General features: G+C 38.0%; 1 protein-coding gene across 4 annotated transcripts in view; it reads right to left on the bottom strand.

Annotated features, from left to right (window-relative positions):
* Positions 1–20,966, bottom strand: part of LOC121315869 (cAMP-specific 3',5'-cyclic phosphodiesterase 7B-like) — a 71,230-nt gene extending 50,264 nt beyond the window's left edge. For 2 of the 4 annotated variants that reach the window (XM_041250416.1, XM_041250417.1), the window contains exons 1-2: positions 20,619–20,966; positions 2,911–2,965 (exon numbers count right to left, since the gene is read on the bottom strand). In XM_041250416.1, coding sequence (XP_041106350.1) covers positions 2,911–2,965; positions 20,619–20,639 — 76 coding nt within the window. In that variant the 5' untranslated portion in view covers positions 20,640–20,966. The remainder of the gene's footprint in view (positions 1–2,910; positions 2,966–20,618) is intronic. The other 2 variants (XM_041250418.1, XM_041250419.1) reach the window with 2 other exon arrangements.
* Positions 20,967–21,502: the final 536 nt, after the last annotated feature.

Here is a 21,502-nt window from a genome sequence, read left to right as displayed (position 1 = left end):
ATTTTGCACACCTAGATTTGGCAATATTTAACTATTCTTCTTTTCAAAACTGTTCAAGCTCTATCAAGTTCCTTGGGGATCGTTGATGGACAGCAATCAAATTTTCGATTGGATTTAGGTCAGGGCCCTGCTGGGCCACTCAAGGACACTTACCTTTTTGTTCCTTGGCCACTCCAGTGTACCTTTGGCTGTGTGCTTTGGGTCGTTGTCATGCTGAAAGGTGAACATCTGTCTCAGTTTCAGCTTTCAGCAGGTTTTCCTCAAGGACTTCTCTGTACTTTGCTCCATTCATTTTCCCTTCTATCCTAACAAGTGCCCCAGTCCCTGTCGATGAGAAATATTCCCATAACATGATGCTGCCACCACCATGCTTCACAGTAGGGATGGTGTTCTTTGGGTGATGTGCTGTGTTGGGTTTTCGTCAAACATAACGCTTTGTATTTAGGCCATTTTAGTTTCGTCAGACCACAGAACTTTTTGCCACATGGCTATAGAATCTCCTGAGTGTTTATTTTTTTGCATACTTCAAACAGAATTTAAGGGGGGCTTTTTTGGGTAATGGCTTCCTTCTTGCCACCCTACCATACAGGCCAGATTTGTGGAGTGCTTGGGATATTGTTGTCACATGCACACTTCGACCAGTCTTGTCCATAAAAGCCTGTAGCACTTGCAAAGTTGCCATTGGTCTCTTGATAGCCTCTCTGATCAGTCTCCTTCTTCCTTGGTCATCCAATTTGGAGGGACAGTCTGATCAAGGCAGGGTCTTGGTGGTGCCATACACCTTCCACTTCTTAATAATTGTCTTGACCATGCTCCAAGGGATATTCAAGGCCTGTGATATTTTTTTTTGTACCCATCCCCTGATCTGTGCCTTTCAACAACTTTGTCCTGGAGTTCTTTTGAAAGCACCTTGGTGCTCATGGTGTTGGCTTTGAAATGCACTACCCAGCAGAGGGAACCTGCAGGAACTGCTGAATTTATCCTAAAACCACGTGAATCACTACAATTTAACACAGGTGGAGGCCACTTAAATTGGTGTGTGATTTTGAAGGTGATTGGTTACACCTGAGCTAATTTAGGATTGCTATTACAAGGGGGGTGGACACTTATCCAACCACGCTATTTCAGTTTTTATTTTTAATTAATTTTCTACACATTTCTAGAATATTTTTTTCACTTGGAAATTGTGGGGTAGGCTGTGTAGATAAATAAAAAAAAAAAAAAAAAAAACTATTTTAATGCATTTTAATTCCAGGCTATAATGCAACAAAAGGTGAACATTTGAAAAGGGGGTGTAGACTTTCTATAGGCACTGCATATCCGTGTCCTAAAACAATGGACACAGGTAATCCAAAAAGCATTATTTCTGTCTACAGCTTAAACAGCTTTTGAAGGAGCTGTTTTATTATTCTTGCTTGCAATTTCAGGCTACTGGGTCACGTCACCTGCTCCAACGAAATTAAAAGATGAAGAGCAAGTGGAGGGAGCAGATGCACTGAGAGCATTCACCGCAGGATACTGAGGCTGAGAGTCTGACGGTGGCGAGACTAGATGGGTAAGCAGTGCTAGGATGTTTTGAGCGCTGGGAGAAATTAGAAGTGCAGCGGGTGAGTAGACTTTTTTTTATATCTAAATTGATAATCTTAGATTTAAACGATTGAGTTGCAATCTGCAGGCACAGTGGGATCAGCAGAGGTTGAGGTGGCAGGCCCAGCTGTACCAAGGGTAGATTGGTCTGAAGTTTTTGTCAGCTGTGCAGCAATATACAAACATAGCGATACACAAATGAAAAACGCAAGATACAGATTAAGGATGTGACGGTTTAAACAGGCAACTTGGCAGATATTATTGGCGGGACAGAATGGGGTAGGAGCCCTAGATCCTGCACCCTGAACCACACATAAGGTTACAATAAAGTAACATTATTCAGCAGGATACATTTGACTTTATGAGGCAAAATCAATTAATTCTACAGGGTGTTGTAAAACTTTTGGCCATAGATGTACTATAAATTACATATCCAAGTGTACAAATTATATACAGTGAAATACGAAAAGGACTTAGTAAAATTGGTTTTAATTGAGCTGGTTCCAAAATGGAGAACTCAGACTTGTCTCCCAAATGAAAAAGTCAAATCTCTGGAAACTGGTCCTCTGTTTCACACAGAGTAGTGGAAATCAGGCTAACCCACAACTTTCTTTTAGAGCAGCTTTCTGTATCTGGGTTTGTTTTAGTTTTTTTTTTTTTTTTTTGTGTGTACATGTTTTTGAAAAAACAGCATGCCAAAATACAATAAAAAAAAAAAAAATAATAATAATAATTGGAACTTTTTGCCTGACAGCAAGCATACTGACAATACCTTCTGTTCCATGAACTCCCCGAACCACAAATGAGCTACAAGACTACTAGAACTGAACCTCAGCCAGTAAAATCGGTTTAGTTTGTTTTTATAATACATTTGCTATTCAAATCATCTACTACAGGGCATATGTTGAAACATACTAGGAAAGTGTTTCCCTGTTGAAAAGTAATAGATCCTGTCTTTAGAGAAGAAAAACAATGTCTAGAGGTGTTCTCCGGAGCCTTTAAGCAAACTTAGGAAGGAAGTGAGCTCATCTGCTTCCATGATTGCTTTGCAGAAGGCTACCTCTGAAATTTCAGTGATAGCTCTACTTTTTAATATATTTTAACCTTTTTTGTTCTGTCCACCAACCAACTGACAGACTAGCCCTTTTTGGCAAAAATATACAAGGCTTAACAAAGCTTATTTATTTATTTTCAGAATGCATACAGGGAAAACTTGCCATACCGGATGCATACAGGTTCCTTTGATGCACAAAGACTTTAGGTAAAGGCTTTGATTGGAGATAAAAAAAAAAAAAAAAAAAAAAAAAAAAAAACAGGTCTTACCAAGCATGCGAAAATAGATAGCATTCCGATCAGGACTTTCAAATGCTCCACACCTCTGAAAGAAAGAAACAAAACAGGGATATACTGCTTTAGGTAAAACAGTTGTTTTGAACCTGCAGTACACTGACAACTAGTATAGCAGCAGCTACAGATTAATCATCATTTGTCTTGATAATGGTAATATCTGCAACTGGTTAATGAATCTATGGAGACTGTGTTGCAAAGCACTGAAGTGCATCCCCACCAAAGTGTTTTGGTTTTGGTGGATGCCAAGGTTGAATATGAGCAGCAGGGAATGGATTATTATTATTATTATTATTATTATTATTATTATTATTATTATTATTATTATTATTATTATTATTTTAATTTAGTAGTCGCCAATTATTTTTTTGTTGTTTTCTCCCCAATTAAGTAGTGTCCAATTATTTTGTTGAGCTCACTGCTGCCACCCCTGTGCTGACTCAGGAGGGGAGAAGATGAACATACATTGTCCTCTGAAGCATGTGCCATTAGCCGCACTCTTTTTCACACACTGCAGACTCACCATGCAGCCACCCAGAGCTACAGCGTTGGAGGACAATGCACCCCTGGGCAGCTTACAGGCAAGCCTGCAGGTGCCCGGCCAGACCACCGGAGTGAGCCGAGGACACCCTGGCCGACCTAACCCTCCCTCCCCCAGGTGACGTGGGCCAATTGTGCGCTGCCCCCTGGGAGCTCCTGTCCTCGGTCTGCAAAGGAATAGCCTGCACTCGAACAGGCGACTTCCAGATTATAGGGCGCATCCTGCACTCCATGCCTTTATTGGATGCGCCACTCAGGAGCCCCCTGGAATGAATTTTGACAGTGAACTATGGGCTTTCCTTTCTATATAATGCCATGGAAGTGAACCAAAGCTCTTACTAATAATCCTTTATTAACCCAATAGCTTAGTTTTAAAAGCAGTCACCAGGAATTACAATTTCAGGGTACCTGTTATGGAATAGCATAAGAAAAATTACACTTTAAAGAAATCAAGGACTGGAATACACTTGTATGTTCCATGCAGTATTCAGGCAGTTACTGTGAAGCATTACATTATTGTCATTATTATTTACAGCAAGAGAACCCATTGAGACTCATATAGTTTGTGGATTGTGCAGACAATGTGCTACTTGTAGCCACTACACTCAACTTCTATGATTCATACAGTATGCCCCCTCTTTTTCTACTCTGTTGCTTACTTTTCATGACATTTATCTTTTTAAAGGTTTGCATTTATGTACTTTTACCCTATTCTAATTTTCTATCTTATTGATTAATCTATTTCAATTCCTGCTTAGTCATGTGTGATGTAAAGTTCACTAATGTTCCCATGTTTCTCTTACTTTCAAAGATAGTTTCTTTTATATATCGGGTTGTATGGTTGTGATCAGTGTGCATGAATGTTTGTGCACATTAGCTGTGCTTCATTAACAAGATTAATGCTATGTGATTGCCTCTTTTTTTTTTTCTAGATACAAAGCTCTGCTACCCATCGGCCCACTAGATTCAAGAGTGGGGCCCACGATATTAGCTCCAACATGTAATACAGTCCCTTGAACTGAATTTAACAGTATAATACTGTCATAATGCAACTGTCTCTATCAGGTCTGAGCCAGAACATGGATTGTGCAATTCCATTGCTTTTGTCCATGCGAAACATGTACAAATAAAAGCGTTTAACTGCTTCACAATTTGGAATGCAAATGTGGATTGTCTTAACATAAATCCCATATTTAGGCTCTGCAGTTTAGTCTCATTCCAGGTAGTCCTTTCCTTTCATCAACTTTTTTCAGTCCTCTGGAGCTCTGTAGTTTGTTACAGAGCTGTTGTGCTCCACCTACTGGTCAGCACTAGGCTCTGCACCGCATATCTTCCCAGTAAAGGTGTGTTTCTGCAAGTGCAGAAATTACAAACTAATACTAAGCACATACAAAATAAAATATGACCTCTTCAGCTTGTACACCCTGCCAGAATATGTGTTGTACAGTTTGGTTTCTACAGTTTCTATAAGAAAGCACTATGCTGGGTCAGTCTGGACTAATCGGATTCAGATTAGCCAGTCTACTGTACTGCATCTTAAATAATTGTAATGTCTCTTTTTTTGTTTTTTTACAGCTGTAAACCACAAAAAAAGAAATCCACTCTTAATTAAAATACAGAACAGAAAAAAAACACATCATTAAATGTGAATACAGTAGTATTCTTACAATATTTTAAATGGAATATACTGTGCATGACCGTGTATGTAATAAAATAGGAATAAGGGTTAGGAAACAGAGTATACAGATTGTTACTTTTAGACTTGCCTTAAGGATCAGGATCACACATTAACCCTTTTACAGTACTGTACTATAAGATGACCAGTTCCATAGGAGGGAACGATGTGACTGCCCACAAATGAGTGCCTACTGTGAACAAATGACATTAGATTTAATGGGGTAGCATTTACGAAAGACTTGAAAAAATGTATATGTTTTTTGGTTGCTAAATTGATTGTGTGATAGGACACCAATGTAAACAAATTGATTTAATGACAACACCTGACCAAAAAGGTCTACATCAACAGGCCTCAGGCTAGCAGAAAAAATATATTAACCTAAAAGTCACCCCTTAAGAAATGTTGTGGTAGCCTGTGGCAAAGTGATTAACAGTTTACAAGTGAAGGTGATCAGGAAATAGACAGACAGTTACAATCCAGGTGCAATGTTGTTTAATGGGTTTGTAAATCCAGTGCTGGCAAAATAAAAAGTAAACAATAAATGAAGCTAAGTAAGTTTCCTTAAAGATAATGGAACAAATATAGCTACAGAAAAGAAAACTCTTTCAAGGATTTAACAGCAACACAAAATGAGACCCGACATGTTAAAAAAATACCTCCATCTAAATTAATTGCTATAAATAATATATATATATATATATATATATATATATATATATATATATATATATATATATATATATATATATAATCTTTGTTAATGTATACGGAACTCTTTCAGAGTTGTCATTGGCCTCTTGGTAGCTTCTCTGACCAATACCCTTCTTACCCGGCTGATTAGTTTGGGAGGACAGTCTGCTCTAAGCAGATTCTGGGTGGTGCCATATACCTTCCACTTCTTAATGATCGACTTGACTGTGCTCCAAGGGATATTCAATGTCTTTGAAATATTTTTATACCCCTCCCCTGATCTGTGTCTTTCCACAACTTTATCCCGGAGTTGTTTTGAAAGCTTCTTGATCTTCATGGTAGTATCTTTGCTTTGAATGCACTACCCAACTGTGCAACCTTACAGAAACAGGTGTACTTAATCTGAAATCATGTGAAACACTTTTATTGCACACAGATGGATTCCATTTAACTTATTGTGTGAATTCTGAAGGCAATTGGTTGCACCTGAGCTTATTTAGGAGTGTCATAGCAAAGGGGGTGAATACTTATCTAATGAAGACTTTTCAGGTTTTTATTTTTAATTGATCCCCCCTCCCACCCCCCCCCCCCCCCATTTTGCCAAACATTTAAAGTATAGGTTGTGTAAATCAAAGGAAAAAAATCCCATTTAAATGCATCAATATTTCAGGTTGTAACACAACAAACTGTGAAAACGTCTGGGGGGGGGGGGGGGGGGGGGTGAATACTTCCTATAGGCACTGTATGTGTGAAATGTTTGAGGGATTCATGTGTACGTATGTCCACTATGAATTTAATAAGCCATATAGTACTTCACTACATAATTCAATTTGAATAGATGATGTATCAATATATAATATGTCTCACATTCTCTATGCAATCCTACATAATTTACATTGCTACTATCTTCTTATTGCAACAGGCTCTTTATTCAATGTAACAAATTAATTCTATTCATTGAATATTTAAACAGAGAACATTACATATTCCTTGCTGTTCTATCATTTTTGTTCTAAAAAAAATAAATAAAAAAAAAAACAATAAAAACCGAGTAGCTTGCAGCAATGTAATTACATAAGAACCATTACTTATACAGCATCCAATGGACATGTAATGAAAACTGAGTTATTGTCTATTGATTCTGTCTAAATAGTGCAGGTAGAAATGGATCATTTATTTTACACAGATCTCAGATGAATTTCACAAGTTGTGAAATCCAGGAAGACCTCATTGTAATATTCAGTAGAGATGAGGATCTTTTATTCTCTACTCTATTCTCCTGTCCTCCCTTGCTGACCTCAGTCCTGAGACCCCTCCTGTTTTTTCTCTACACATGCTCCCTGGGTCTCCTCATCTCCTGCTGTGGCTTCTCGTATTATTTCTATGCTGATGATGCCCAGCTCTTCCTCTCCTTACCCCCCTCTGACTCCAAATTTTCCTCCCGTCCCTCTACCTCTCTCGACCATCTCCTCTTGGATGCACTCACATCATCTTAAACTCAACCTCCCCCACTTCTAATCTCTCTATCTCTATTCCTTTTGAATCCACCACCCTCTCTCCCTCCACCAAGAACCTTGGTGTCACCCTCGACCCCTCCCTCTCCTACTCTCAGCACATTTCTACTCTGACACACCCCTGTCGCTTCTTCCACAGCAACATTTTCAGAATTCTCCCCTTCCTCACTGACTACTCCACACAGCTCCTATTTCAGGCCCTGGTACTGTCCCGCCTTGACTACCGCAACTCCCTGTCTGCTATCATTCCACTCCAGCTCATTCAAAACTTTTGTACTCACCTAGCGCCATCTCAACCTTTCTGCTCCCTCCTATCTCCAGACTACTGTTTCTCCCTACACCCCCTCTCGTCCCCTCCACCACCGTCAGATTAGCTGTACTGTTTTATGCTGTAAAATACCTGGAGCATAACTAACAGTGATAGGCTATAGTATAAATATAAAGGTGAAAACTGAAAAGTTAGACACTTCTTCATATTTTAAAAAAATAAAGACTGTGTTATAAATTAAGTCATTTTTTACAGCCTTTACACATTTCTATTGACAAATGTAAGCTGCGATCAAGGTCCATGAAAAGTGCCTGTATTAATAAAATACAAATACCTAAATAAATTGTTGACTCTAGGTAATAAGTAAGTGGAGGAGAGGACCCCCACCCCCAAAACAGTACAGACACTCCGGTCCCACTACACCCTGGTAGCCCGTGGTCTACTGTATATCCTGTACAGAATGAGTCCAATCAGTCATTTACTCTCCTTTAGAGGTACTTATAACATTGTTTTTGACAGGGCATGCTCTACTGTAAATTAGAGTATACAGTTGATCAAATGCACAGAGATCTGAGGAAATTAATAAAGCTGTGCAACTTTGTGTACTGCCTACATCATTATAAATGCATCATTTGAAAGGGTGGTCTTGTTACAATAGTTTTACAAAATGCCAATAAGCTCTAACCAGGGTTCAACCATTTGCCAACTGCATACAATGCTGCTATTTGATTAACCTTTCACAGTATCATATAAACCATGTCTTTTCAATACAGCATTTCAGACATCTCTAAAGTGACACTGTACAGGCAGAATGAGCCTACAGGCTTCATACATTTTAATAAATATAGCATCTGTTTCCTGAAAAAATATAAAGCCCATAATTCATACCTGTGTGTGCGGTGGCTCACTGAGGCCATCAAAAATGTAATTTATCCCAGAATCTCAAGAAAACGGAAGTCATTATTACAACTTGTGCTGTTGAAATCCTAAGATAAATGATCTTATGCTCTCAACATAATGATTTTTTTTTTTCTTGATGGCCTCAATGTGTTAAATAATACATTCCAAATTATGTATTTTTCTAAGAGAATATTTTCTTCTTGAACATTCACAAATTCAGAGTTATGCCACACAGCTAGTGCATATTCAAATGTAAAACAATATGAAATACATTACTTCAAATTATGAAGTATGAAATATAATTGTATTTATTGATTTTTTTCCCCCATATAAATCTAAAATTATTTTTCATCTCTGTTACTAAGAATTACAGAAAAATTGGCAAATATACTGTGGTATTTATTTAGTCAGAGAACAGAACAAAGAAAACTCCGAGGCAAGCAGTAACACTATTCAAAAGCCATCTGATAAATCACCACGCAAGTCTCACTCAGCATGTAATATACTGTATATGCAGCAGCGGCTTCTTAAGCTAAATATCACCTTATAAAACTGACTAGCGAGTATGCAATTTTTTAAATTCGACACAACAGATACATCTCACCACTACCTTCCCATTTCAGAAACATATTTAAAACAAAATTAAAATCTCTCCTGCTATCTGCTGACACAGCCGTTAGGCTTTTAAACAAGGTCGGGTTCGGCATAGAATTCTGTTGTGCTCGCCGCGGATGGGAAGCACTGCAGCACTGCGCAAACTGACACAGAAGTCGTTTAGTCCACATCTCATCTAATCCTGATTTACAAGGGAAATTAGTTTTACCAGTACCGTTTTGATACAACTGTGAACAAGGGTATCCCAGTACTGTTTTTGAGGAGTGTTTATAAACATTCTATGAGGTTCAACAGTGCTTTGAAAAAATGAGCATGCACTCCAAAATTCTCTTAATCAGTTAAAAACGTCCTGATAACAGAATAAATCATAATGCACTTTTTAAAAAAGCACTTAATAAGTCAGCCATCAAAACATAACTTTTGTGAACTATATGTAAAATTACAACTGTTTCATTAAGTCTGTGTTTTTCAGTAATTAATAAAAAAATCTATATTTAAGATTTTCTTCTGAAACAAAAGTTAATCAGAAAACTTTTTATGGCAAAGGCCCAACTAAGATTTTATTTTTTAATAATACTGCACAAGCTTTGTCCTATAATATTGTGCAGTCTTGCAACAGGATCATGTTAGAGATTTCTATATGTCACAAATCTAAGAAAAATAAGCCAAACCTTCAACTTTCATGATTACAGAGGGAACACAAATTATTAATTTAAATAAAAAAAATAAGAACATTTTTAACATCTTTCAAGATCAGATATCCAAAGATACATTTTGAATGAAGTCTTGGGTTTTCTTCTGAGAGCAGGAAAAATTAGTCTCATATATTTTTAAAGGAACAGCATGTATTGATTGGAATGATGGACTGTGCTTGGCAGAGCCAACATATTTGAAGCTCAAGTAAATTCCATTAGATCTCTTACACCTACAGTGGAACAACTACCACGGCACATAAATCATTTACACATCCTAGAATCAATAGAAAAATCACTCGGCATTGCAACACTTTGAACTCTTTGAGTTCATTCAGTTCTACTCTGTCTGAATTTTAACAGCTTTACCAGCTTGGCAGCAAAGTTTTTTTTTTTTTTTTTTTTTTTTCTGCAACCATACAGTACATTTTTTCAGAATGTTTTTTTTTTTTTTTATTTCATATGATTTGAAATTTACAATAAATGTGTAATCCCACAGTATTTGTCTGTCCACAGCAACTCTGCAACAATATAACACTTAAAATAAAAAGTGAACTAAAAGCCTATCCTACCAGTATATAGAAATACTAAAAGAAACATAATAAATTCACCCCATACAATACCTTGTGTTCATGAAAATATTTGCTGTAATCGAAGCATCTATAATTAAAATGTACCTCATTGCCAATAAACTATTACAAGACCTCATATCCCCAGTGGTGTTTACATATTAGAACACCAGGGATATGATATAAACCATAATCTGATTCCGATTTCCTGCAAATAATATGTGTGGAATGTACTCAGCTACATTGCTGAGTTGATTATACGAATAAAAATATAATTTTTAAAACAAGATCGTTCTTAGATAGGAATAGCACAAGAAACAGCAATAATAAATGTAACAAGTTTATAAACACCACAGTTTTATTGAGCAGAGCTTGAGGCTTGCCTTCCTTTGTCTGGATGTTGACATTTCTATTCGGTATCAAGAGCACACACTCTGTTGAGTACACTAGCCGTATTATTTTGCTGACTTCCCCAAAAGATTTCATGCATACACAGTTGGCTTTGCTGAAAAGGAACTTGGAGAACTACAGTAGCACGCTACAGCCTGTATGCTACACAGCTTGATAAATTATCAAGGGCCCATGTTCTAACTTACTGAATAAAAAATTGTCAAACATCCTATGTCATTTACTTATCAAGGTCATTTTGAAAAGTCTCTGCCTATAGCACTAAAGTTTTTTTAGGCTGGATTCACACTGGGTCTGTTTCAAACAGACTTGGTCTGGTCCGTTTCCTTGGAAACAATGTATTGTATCTGCGGATGCAGGTGGACAGGCTTTGTCTGAGGCGGCATTGCGCTCCGGAACTGTTAGCTTGCGGGTCTTGATTGCTTGCACTGGATCAGGCAGTCTGCACGAGGGTCACCAGGTGCTGTTCCCGTGAACCCCATGCGGCTGTAGAGGACTCTGATTGGGTGAGGAATGTGATAATCTTTTACATTGCTGTTAGTTAAAGGTCAGTGGGCGCTGATTAGTCAAAGCCTCATGTACTTGTAACTTTGTGTTTTCTGAGATTGGGTCTGAGTGGTTATAATAGAGGATTGCATCAGGTGTGTGTGGATTCACAGAGTAGAGAATTGTGTGCTGTGTGTTGTGTTACTAGCTGCGAACCTGTTGCTTGCAAATAAAGAGCCTGCCAGCTATTAAACTGTGCTCTGTTGTCCAGCCTGCCTTCTTTTTTCGGTGGCAATTTCATCCATTGCTACATTGGTGATCAGAAGTGGGATGGATCGAACACCACGGAAAGTAAAGCAGCCAGTGAAAGGTGCCACCTGACACACCGTCACTGTCTGGGTGGAGATTGGCAGCAAGAGAGGGCGTCTCCTGAGACTGGCTGCTAGGGGGAGTTGCTGAGCAGGAGACAGAGAGCAGGATCAGAGCAGGTGCTGTAGAGGGAGAGACCGCCGGCAAGCAGGAAGACCCAAGTGGTTGGCAGAAAACAAGTGGGAAGTTGAGAGAACAACCAGGTGGAATAAAGATCCCAGGATTCGATGGCACCAGCAACTGGGAAGCGTTTGCGGTGCAGCTGGAGACACTTGTCAAACTGCATTGCTAGAGCGAGGCAGAGAAGGCGAGCTGACTGAACAGGACGCTGAGTGGCGATGCACAGCTGGTCCTGTTAAACCTTCATCTCGACAGCCTGGGATAATACACGGCTCTGAGCGAGTATCTCATGCGCAGGTTGAGACTGCGACACCCCGTGCGGCCAAAGGAGAGCCTGGCCAGTCTTGTGTCGGAGCTGGAGAGGGAGAGCCGGTTGTTGTACACAGAGTCTTCCCCCGCTGAACAAGGAGAACAAGCCAGGCTACAATTCATAGAGGCACTCGGGACCAGAGAGCCCTGAGACCTTGCAGGTTGAACTCCTATTGTCACAAGAGTGGGAGGAGGTGATGACGGAGGAGGAATCAGCAAGGAGCCGACCCACAGTGCTCTGAAGCCCAGCTCAGCGAAGGGGAACTGAACAGTGGCGTGTCTACACCTCCCTGGTGCCCCGCAAGCAACAACAACCTGAGGACAACTGTGAGAGACGTTTGCCAGATCCCCGTGTCGAACGAAGGGATCCCCTGCACAGCGCTGGTGGGCGCCGAGTTGAACGTGACACTGGTTCAGCCTGATATCTACCAGCAAATCTCCAGGAGTGCAGATAATAGCTTATTTCAGCCGGTCCCTGACCAAGGCAGAGCCGCGGTATTGAATTGCCCAACAGGAGTTGCTTGCAGTAGTGGCAGTGGCCCATTATCTATGTAGAGTGCCCATCCATGTCCACACGGATCATGCTGTGTTGCAGTGGCTGCTGGCATTTCGGGAATCAGTGGAGCAGGTGGTGCACTGTATTGAACAGCTACAGCCCTAGAAGTATGGAATCTAGCACAGAGCCGGGACTCATCACAACAACGCGGACATGCTGTCCTGTCACCCATGCACTGAGAAGGGCTGTAGCCATTGGCACAAGTGGGAGATCCAGGAGGAAGAGCTGGTTGAGATCGAACAGAGAGGGGGTAGGTACCGAGAATGGCACCAGAGCTTGGCGAACCGTATCGAGTGGGACCAAACCCCAAACGGACCCAGTATGAACGCAGCCTTAAGCTCTCAATCCGTTTTGTTAGCTAAAGATCAATGATCAGCAGAATAACTATAAAGGAACTAGTCCACGTTCAAAATTCTTAACTAAAATAAACAATCTGAATGAAGCTTTCGCACAAGAAAGCTTAGCTGTTTCACATCAAATGCACTGTTTATTTTGCACCAGCACTGTGTGTTTATGGGAAAATCCACCACCATTCATGCTAATTTATAAGAGAAGTTGAGGAGGTAAACACACCTTTTAAGGGTGCAAAAAACTAAACAAACACAGCATTGTGAATCTTGAGCTGCTTGTGAGCCCTCAAAATGGTTTTAAATACTATTAATTCAAAATAATAAACCACCAGCTATTTTATTTATTTATTTATTTATAATTTACTGAGGTAAGGAAATACACTGCAAACAAAAAAAAAACATGTAGTTCCAAATGTTACTTTCCTTTATTATGTCATAATGTTTGCAGTCATTCTCAGTGGTTCTGTGTTCTGTTGTGTTTTCATCATTTTTCTCAAAATCTGCTTTAACTTTAATTGAGTTTCTTTGATCTTTTCTCAGTCTTCTTTGTTCCATTCAAGACCATGTGACTTTTCAGTTTACTTTGTTTATATAAATGCAGGGTAGATGGAGCTGCCAGGCAAGCACACAGCAATTCACAGACAGGTAAAGTCAGATTTAAAGGGGAATTACAGTTCATCAGTACCGGATAAATAAAACCACAAAATAGTAAAGGAAATGTTAACAAATAAATTACAACTGAAGCTACTGTACTTGGTCTTTTAATTTTATTTACATGATCAAATTAAATCAGTATAATGCTAACAACATTGTAGTAGCAAAAGTAAAGCAAAACCATAACCATATATGTGGGTAAAACACAAGGGCAACCAAGAATGTATAACTAATATAATAGCCATCTGTAACCCATTTAAGTTGCAACTGGGACATACAGTACCAGCCTTTGCACTGTATATGTTTGGATTTATACTGTTACATGAGTGGGCTACACACCGTGTGTGTGTAATCAGGGAAGTGGTAAGCTTGCCTCAGCCAGGATTGATTGAAGTCCGGATAGGCAGGGACACGAAAGCCCACATCAACGTGGACAGAGCTGACAGTTGAGTCAGACAAGCTGCTGTGTCAATGCACAAGACATTTATTTTATTTTTTTTTGGTGTGGACCAGGCTGACACAGGCCAGAAATAATCGTCCCAATATTGCAAATTGTGTGTGTCTCCTTCCTTCATTTTCCATAGTACGCTACAATATTAATTTGGCAATTGTAAATCATTTCAAGAACAAAAAATGCTAACGTTTGTTATAAGGAGAAACACAAATAACGCAGTCGCCAATTACGGACCTTGACTGTGTTATCGCAGCGTTGCACTGTAATGCAGTGAAATGTTAACTTATTTTACACATACACACTACTTAACTATTTAACAAAGAGGATCACTTTATCCGTCATACAACTGACTAAGAAAGATTTTTTTTTTTATTCAAATAAATAATTTGTGCTTTAAACCTACTTTGTTACTTATCTGTACAGTGTCAGCTTCACTATATCCCTCACAAGTTTCTTATTTATTGTATGTTCAATAGCTTCCCTGCAGTGTCGTTTGTTCTTTGAAAAGTTCTGCTTTGAGGAGGTTTGTTTGGATCACAAAGGCAAACCATTGTCCTGTCTTCAAAATCGCTTAGATGAAAATGATAATGAGGCCATTCCCTTGGCAGTAGTGCAGGTGTAAAAACTCCTTCAATATGCTTAAAGTGCTGCATGGGGATTTCATCTACAAACGAAGTCTTTTGAACCAAATTCAGCCTATTTATATGGGGAAAAAAATGTAAGCAAATTTGATTGAAACAGCATCAGATTTAAGAGTACATAATGACCTTTTTATTTTGTTGTGTTACATGTTCCCACATGTTGCTATAACTGTTTATGTAAGGTGTGTGTATTGTTTTATTTTTATTTATTTATTACATTTTGACCACTTTTTTAAACTTTTAAATTGCATTCCCTGCCTCAAGATGGCTTCCCATGTACCTGCATGGACCTCTAGAGAACTACATTTCCCATCATCCTCCTGCTCACTGGTAAATCCATCTCAGTTACATATGTGAGCAGGAAAATGATGGGAAATGTAGTTCTGAGAGGTGCATGCAGGTAGATGTGAAGCTATATTGAGGCAGGGAATGCAATTTAAAAGTTTAAAAAAGTGGTCAAAATGTAAAAATAATAAATAATGAAAACAATACACACACCTTACGTAAACAGTTATAGTAAAACGTGGGAACATGTAACGCAATAAAATAAAAGGTCCTTATGTACCCTTTAATGTGTGGCCAAATTCCAGACATTTCTAGCTATAAAATTGCAACAAAAACATCATCAACAACAATCGCATACATACAGGAGGGGCAACTGCCCTCTGCCTTCACTACAATGTTCAAAAACAGACACAAAGAAAGGATAACTCATAAGGTTCTTGCCAGCATTAGACTACTAGGTTGCTTTGGATGTTATCTGGAGAAATGATATCAAACTTTACTTGCTTGGGATGTTTTTTGTTAAGCATCGTGAAAGAAGGCTTGTGGTTCGTATTTGCAGTACACCAAGTCCTTGTTTTTTTCATTTGGCACATGCAGCAAACCTAGTGTAGCACAGCATAGCACTTTGTACTTTATCATTCATGCTTTTCTGCTGTTCCCAAAAAATATGTTTGTTCTTTTTTGTGTGTTTTATAGTATCTGGCAAACCTTAAAAAAACATATTATTAGGTAATATTTTTACAGCTTAGTCTTTTATCTGTGTGGTCTTTCTGATATATGTTGCACAATTCTTCAATATTTCATATAAAATCTTGTGACAGGGCTAGGAACCCTGCACAAGAAAAGGGGGCAGGCAAAGGCTTGCTGTTGAAATGTGTTGCGTATTGTTTATTATTTAAAGAAAATGTTTGTTTAATTTAGAGCGGGGTACCCCCAACCCTGTCTATATTTACAGGACGGCAAAGCCGTAATGTTTGTTATTTTTTAGAAGCATGGATCGAGAAGCCGCATACACACAAAAACCTTGTGCAGAAGGTGACCATCTCCCAAGTTAATTCTTTCATTGATTAATTGCTGCTAATCGGAAGATGGTCACCTGTATAAAAGCCTGCAGCTTTCTGCGTTGAGTGTGGAGGTTTGGAAGGAGAAACTGGTGTGAGAGAGACAGAGGAGAAAAACTAAACAAAGTAAGAAACCTGGATTAACATGCATGTAGAAGGATCAGTAAAGGCAATTGCTCAGCCTGACCTTTGAGTTCTTTTGTGTTCGAGACTTTGTTTTTCTTTGACTATTTAGTTTGCTGTGTGAGCAGTGTTTTCTGTTCAAACTGTTTATTTTTTGTGTTTTAAATAAACAGGGCGGCGCCGCGCCATCGCACCGCAGTACTGCCTTGTTAGTTTATGTTCCTGCATCTGGCCTGACGTCATTCATGTCGCAAATCCACATTCCCAAAATGCAATACAATGTGTGTGTATCTTTTATAGTATATACTAGTGCATCGGGGCTTTGTGTGGTTGGAACTGTAAAATTATTTTAATATACAGTAGTCTTTAAGAAAATGGAATCGTGCTGGAGTTAAATTACCATTATGGATGTATTGTCATGGTCAGTCTGTGAACACCAATGGAAAATTGTATGTACGTTCATAGTGGGGTCTGCATTTAGGGTAACCTTAACTGCTTTCTTTTAACTACTGTATACAGAACAGTCCAGTCACAGTTCAGGAACTCAGCTCAGGACTTGTCAACCACAAGACATAGCACAGGCAATTGAATAACAATTAAAAGCTGTAGTAAGTCTAATTGTCTGTCGCCATCTGTGGCAGAGTGGAAGCCCTACTAGTGTAATTTGTGTGTGTGTGTGTGGGGAATATTGGGGTGGCAGGGAGGGAATATTGGGGTGCCAGGGAGGGGTTAAATTCCTCCCTGCCAGAACACATATGGGAATGTGGCTAGAGACATAATGGAATACTTGATGATTAATTAGGCTCTAGCCGCTGGCGTATAAAAAGGGCAAATCAGTGGTGTTAAGATTGGTGAAGAAGTGCTGTGTGTGCTGTAGGGCAAAGGTACAGTAGTGTTTTGTGTGAACCTTTTGTTTTGGCCTTTGTGCCTGTTAATTTGTTTGTTTGTTAGTGTTTTTTTTTGTTTTGTTTTGTTATTAAAAGCGCACAATACCACTTAAACTGCAGCGTCTTGTGTCTGAGTCTCTCCCTGACGGTAAGAAGCCTTGCCAGTGACGCTACCCTGTGACACCATCATATATCAGCTTCTAAGTGTGTATTCCATTTTGTAAATAGTAATTCCGGTAATGGAGCAGTTCCTTACCAAGAAAAAATTAACTGACTTGACAATGTTGAATCAAGTTACAGGTTTCTATTTAAGTTCTAAATTTCAAACCCAAGTCAGTCAAAGTATCCTAAAAATGTAACAATACAATGTGAAAATTAAATATGGTCATAAAGCAGATGATTCAGTGGGAGTCTTTTTTTCCCTCTCATGAACCAGACAAAGTCTTGGCTTCTGTTCCTCTTTCAACGAGTCGAAACACTACAATAGCAGGAAACATTCATTTTCAACTGCAGTAAACACAAGTTGCATTTTCTAACTTCAAAGCCAACTTTATGAAACATACAATACCAGTAAGGTGAGCATGACTGGAAATACATTCAAATGGTAATAATAAAATCAATATGCCACTTGGGCTACCATGTATTTATTTGCTGGAATGCTAATATTTTATGAGTAAGGTCCGTATTTTCAATTGTGGCATGCACCATTTCTTCTGAAAGGAGAATAAAACTAGGGCTGTCAAGCAATTAAAAAATGTATCATGAGTAATCTCATAATTATAATTTTTAATCTTAGTTAATCTTAGTTTTAATCTTCTGACAGTCCCTAAAATTCGTTTGAAGTTATAATGCCCCTCGTCTGGAATTTGCTCCCAATTCATATCAGGAATGCTAGCACAATTGAATCTTTTAAAACGTGTTTGACACAGGCTTTTTTATATTTGTTTTGTAAAGCACCCTGGAATGCTTGCATCATATTGTGAAATTTGTATTATTATTATTATTATTATTATTATTATTATTATTATTATTATTATTATTATTATTATTATTATTATTATCTTAATAAAAAAAAATCCAGCATTAGGTCGTATTTTTTTTTTATTTTTTTTTTTATCCATACAGAAATACATGGGAGGCTCCAGTCTTGATGTACCTCCGAGGTCGTAAACGACAACTGTTAACAAACAATGTGGACGATTTAGTTTTACCTGCTCAAATTAACGAGTTGCATTACGTAAAGTCTAATATGATGTATAAAAGAGTTTCAAAGTAAATTTTCCCATAGAAAATGACTACAAAAATAACGACAAATTATATATATATATATATATATATATATATATATATATATATATATATATAGATATATATATATATATATAATGTGTGTCACTATAGAGCCTATGAGTTATTAGTCTATGTACAGTCAACACAAATGACAAGAAGATAATTTACTTGTGTAGTTAAAGGTAAGATATACATTGTTTACCTACGTGAACGGGCAGTGTGTACTAAAGGTTGAGACAGTGGTCAAAAGACTAAGTTTAACTCTGTCACCAGTTTTCTGATTCAAAGCCCCCATCTCTTCAATGTTGCATTTTTATTATTTGTTTATTTAGCAGATGCCTTTATATCCAAGGCGACTTACAGAGACTAGGGTGTGTGAACTATGCATCAGCTGCAGAGTCACAACAACGTCTCACCCGAAAGACGGAGCACAAGGAAGTTAAGTGCCTTGCTCAGGGTCACGCAGTGAGTCAGTGGCTGAGCCGGGGATATTTGAACCGGGGACTTCCTAGTTACAAGCTTTTTTCCTTGACCACTGGACCACACAACCTCCTAATTTAGTTGATTATCCGTACAACCCAAAAACAAAGTGAACGAGACAAACTACAGTAAAGTAAAAGTTAATCATTAAACTGTTTTAGACACTGATGCATTTTTGTTTTAAATCTGTAATCTTTAGTTAATTTTGTGCATTTTCATTTGCAAGTGAACTGTGACCTTAGGGCCTTATCGAGCACTATGTTCTGCAATTTTGAATACTGACTTTTTACTCTCTTCTAATTCTGGAACCTGTTTTTTTTTTTCTAATGTTTTGCTAAATTGCATTGCCTTTTACGTTTTTCCCAGTTCTATGCATGGGTAACATTTTGATTTAATTTTGCTGTTGGGTCGTTAATGGGGAATTTTACATAGTGCTACAATACGTATTGGATTTAAAAGTACAGTATGTACTGGATAACAGTTTAAATGTCGTCTCTTTTGGCAATTGATATTTTCAGAATCATATAATTTTGAATTAAAATCTTCTGTTGAAAATATAGTACTGTACCAACAAAACCAACTACTGTACATCTACATGAAAGCCTTTTTTTAAAAGTCCTTTGTATAATGTATAGTTATTATATATATATATATATATATATATATATATATATATATATATATATATATATATATATATATATATATATATATATATATATATATATATATATATATATATATATATATATATATATATATATATCATACTTGATTCATGGTCTTGCAGGGATCCTGAATTTCTAAAAGTGCAAGTGTACTGTCGAAACTGACCGGTTTCATTTGTTGTTGTGTTGCTGCTAGAAAGTGTATTTTCAGAAGTGTGTTTAGTACGCAGTTGGTACTTCACATTAGATTAAGCCTATGTTTGTGATACTAGAAGTTTCAATTTGACAGTAAATACGTCAAAGTTTTTTTTTAAATAAACATCCCATTCACAAGTTCTTCACTTTCAGTACTTTTACAAATTAATATGTTAATCGCAGAAGTTAACTGTGATTAATTGGCAGCCCTAAAACAAACATCTGCTAATGTTTCAACATTAGTAAGGAATAGCTTATTCTAAGTATACTTAAAATCCATTCAATTGCATTTTTGTTTATTTGTAGTTTTCTAACTTTTTTGTGTGTTTCTTCCTTCAGAAAAAAAAAAAATACGTGGAAATGACATTGTAATCCCCACGGTATCTACTTAGAAATCATCATGGGTCATTTAAGACAAGGGCACAGTCATTGAGACTTCATCAGATTTAAGCAATCTACAAGTGGAAAGATGTATAGAGGTTTTAATTGACAATGTTATCAAAATTTCCTTGTGCAAACTTTGTGAAAGCGTGCATAAAAACAAGACTCTATAAACTCATGCTCACCACAATTTTACACTTTCACAGTAACTGTGTTTGTCACCCTGTATATCATTCTATATCATTTATTCATAGCTCTTCTCAACAGAACAATTGATAAGCTTCACCTGAGTGGCCAGCTGCAACAACTCACCCACCCAATGGGTTAAAAGTGGAACAGCAAAGGAAGGAAACTACAAATAAAAAAGTAACTGAAAATAACTGTCTGCAAACAACACAGAGGAAAAACCTACAAAATAACTACAACAGTACTTTATATTTTCAGTCTCCTACCTCTCCCAACTTTTATTTTGGAATGCAGCCTTAAGGTTTTAGTACGTACCTCAACCATTAAACAAGACATTTAACCATAGTGGCAGATCTGTGACCTGAAAATGCCTTGAAATCTCTGAGCGCCGCTGCTTGCTCATGAAGAAGACTTGCTCTGCAAAATCCAGCAATCGCGTATCCTGAGTCTACAAGAGTGCAGTTTCTCTTGTTCTTGCTTTCTAGTTTGTCTTTCTTTCAATTATTTATTTCTCTCTCTTCCCCTTGGGCTGCGCTAGTAGTATGGAGCTGTTTTAGATTGCTGCAGTCTGCATGCCTGCTTGCTTAGCTATTTGACTGAATGCCTTGGCTGCACTGACAGACTGAGCAGCTCACAGAGGGCCAGCACCACTGGGGAGGTGTTTGTCAGTCGCCAGAGGCAAGAAGAGACAGACCAATCGGCTTCAAATCTGCCAGGCCCTGCTGGAGTGGACAGCCTTCTGTTTATGCTTCCTCATAGTGACGTCAAAGGGCTTAGTTTTTCCCCAGCATGTGCTTTTAATTTAAAAGAGCTACTATGAGAAGAATGTGCCAGTGATTCAAGGAGACTTCCTCTTGCCCTTAAAGTTGCAGTGTGCAGTGACATTTCCTTCTCAGGAGAACGAGGATTGCATTTCAGTGCTGTGATGTTGGCCTTATTTTTGTGGCAAGGTACATCTAGTGTCCTCTGTTATTAAGATTAATTGGAGAACAAAGCCAAATGGGCTATTTACCAAAATACTGCTTTAGCTCGATTAAGAAAAGATACCGTTCTTTTTTATTATAACTTGACCCAGCCTTGCAATATGTAAATACTGTGGTCCATATTCATAACATGCACTTTCCTACCTGCTAAGTTTTGTAGTTTGTTAAAGGTTAACCTAATAATAATTTAGGATATATATCAAGTGAAAAATAACA

The sequence above is a fragment of the Polyodon spathula genome, chromosome 5 (assembly GCF_017654505.1).
Source record: "Polyodon spathula isolate WHYD16114869_AA chromosome 5, ASM1765450v1, whole genome shotgun sequence".
Taxonomy (NCBI): Eukaryota; Metazoa; Chordata; class Actinopteri; order Acipenseriformes; family Polyodontidae; genus Polyodon; species Polyodon spathula.
This window is presented reverse-complemented; position numbering and strand designations above follow the sequence as displayed.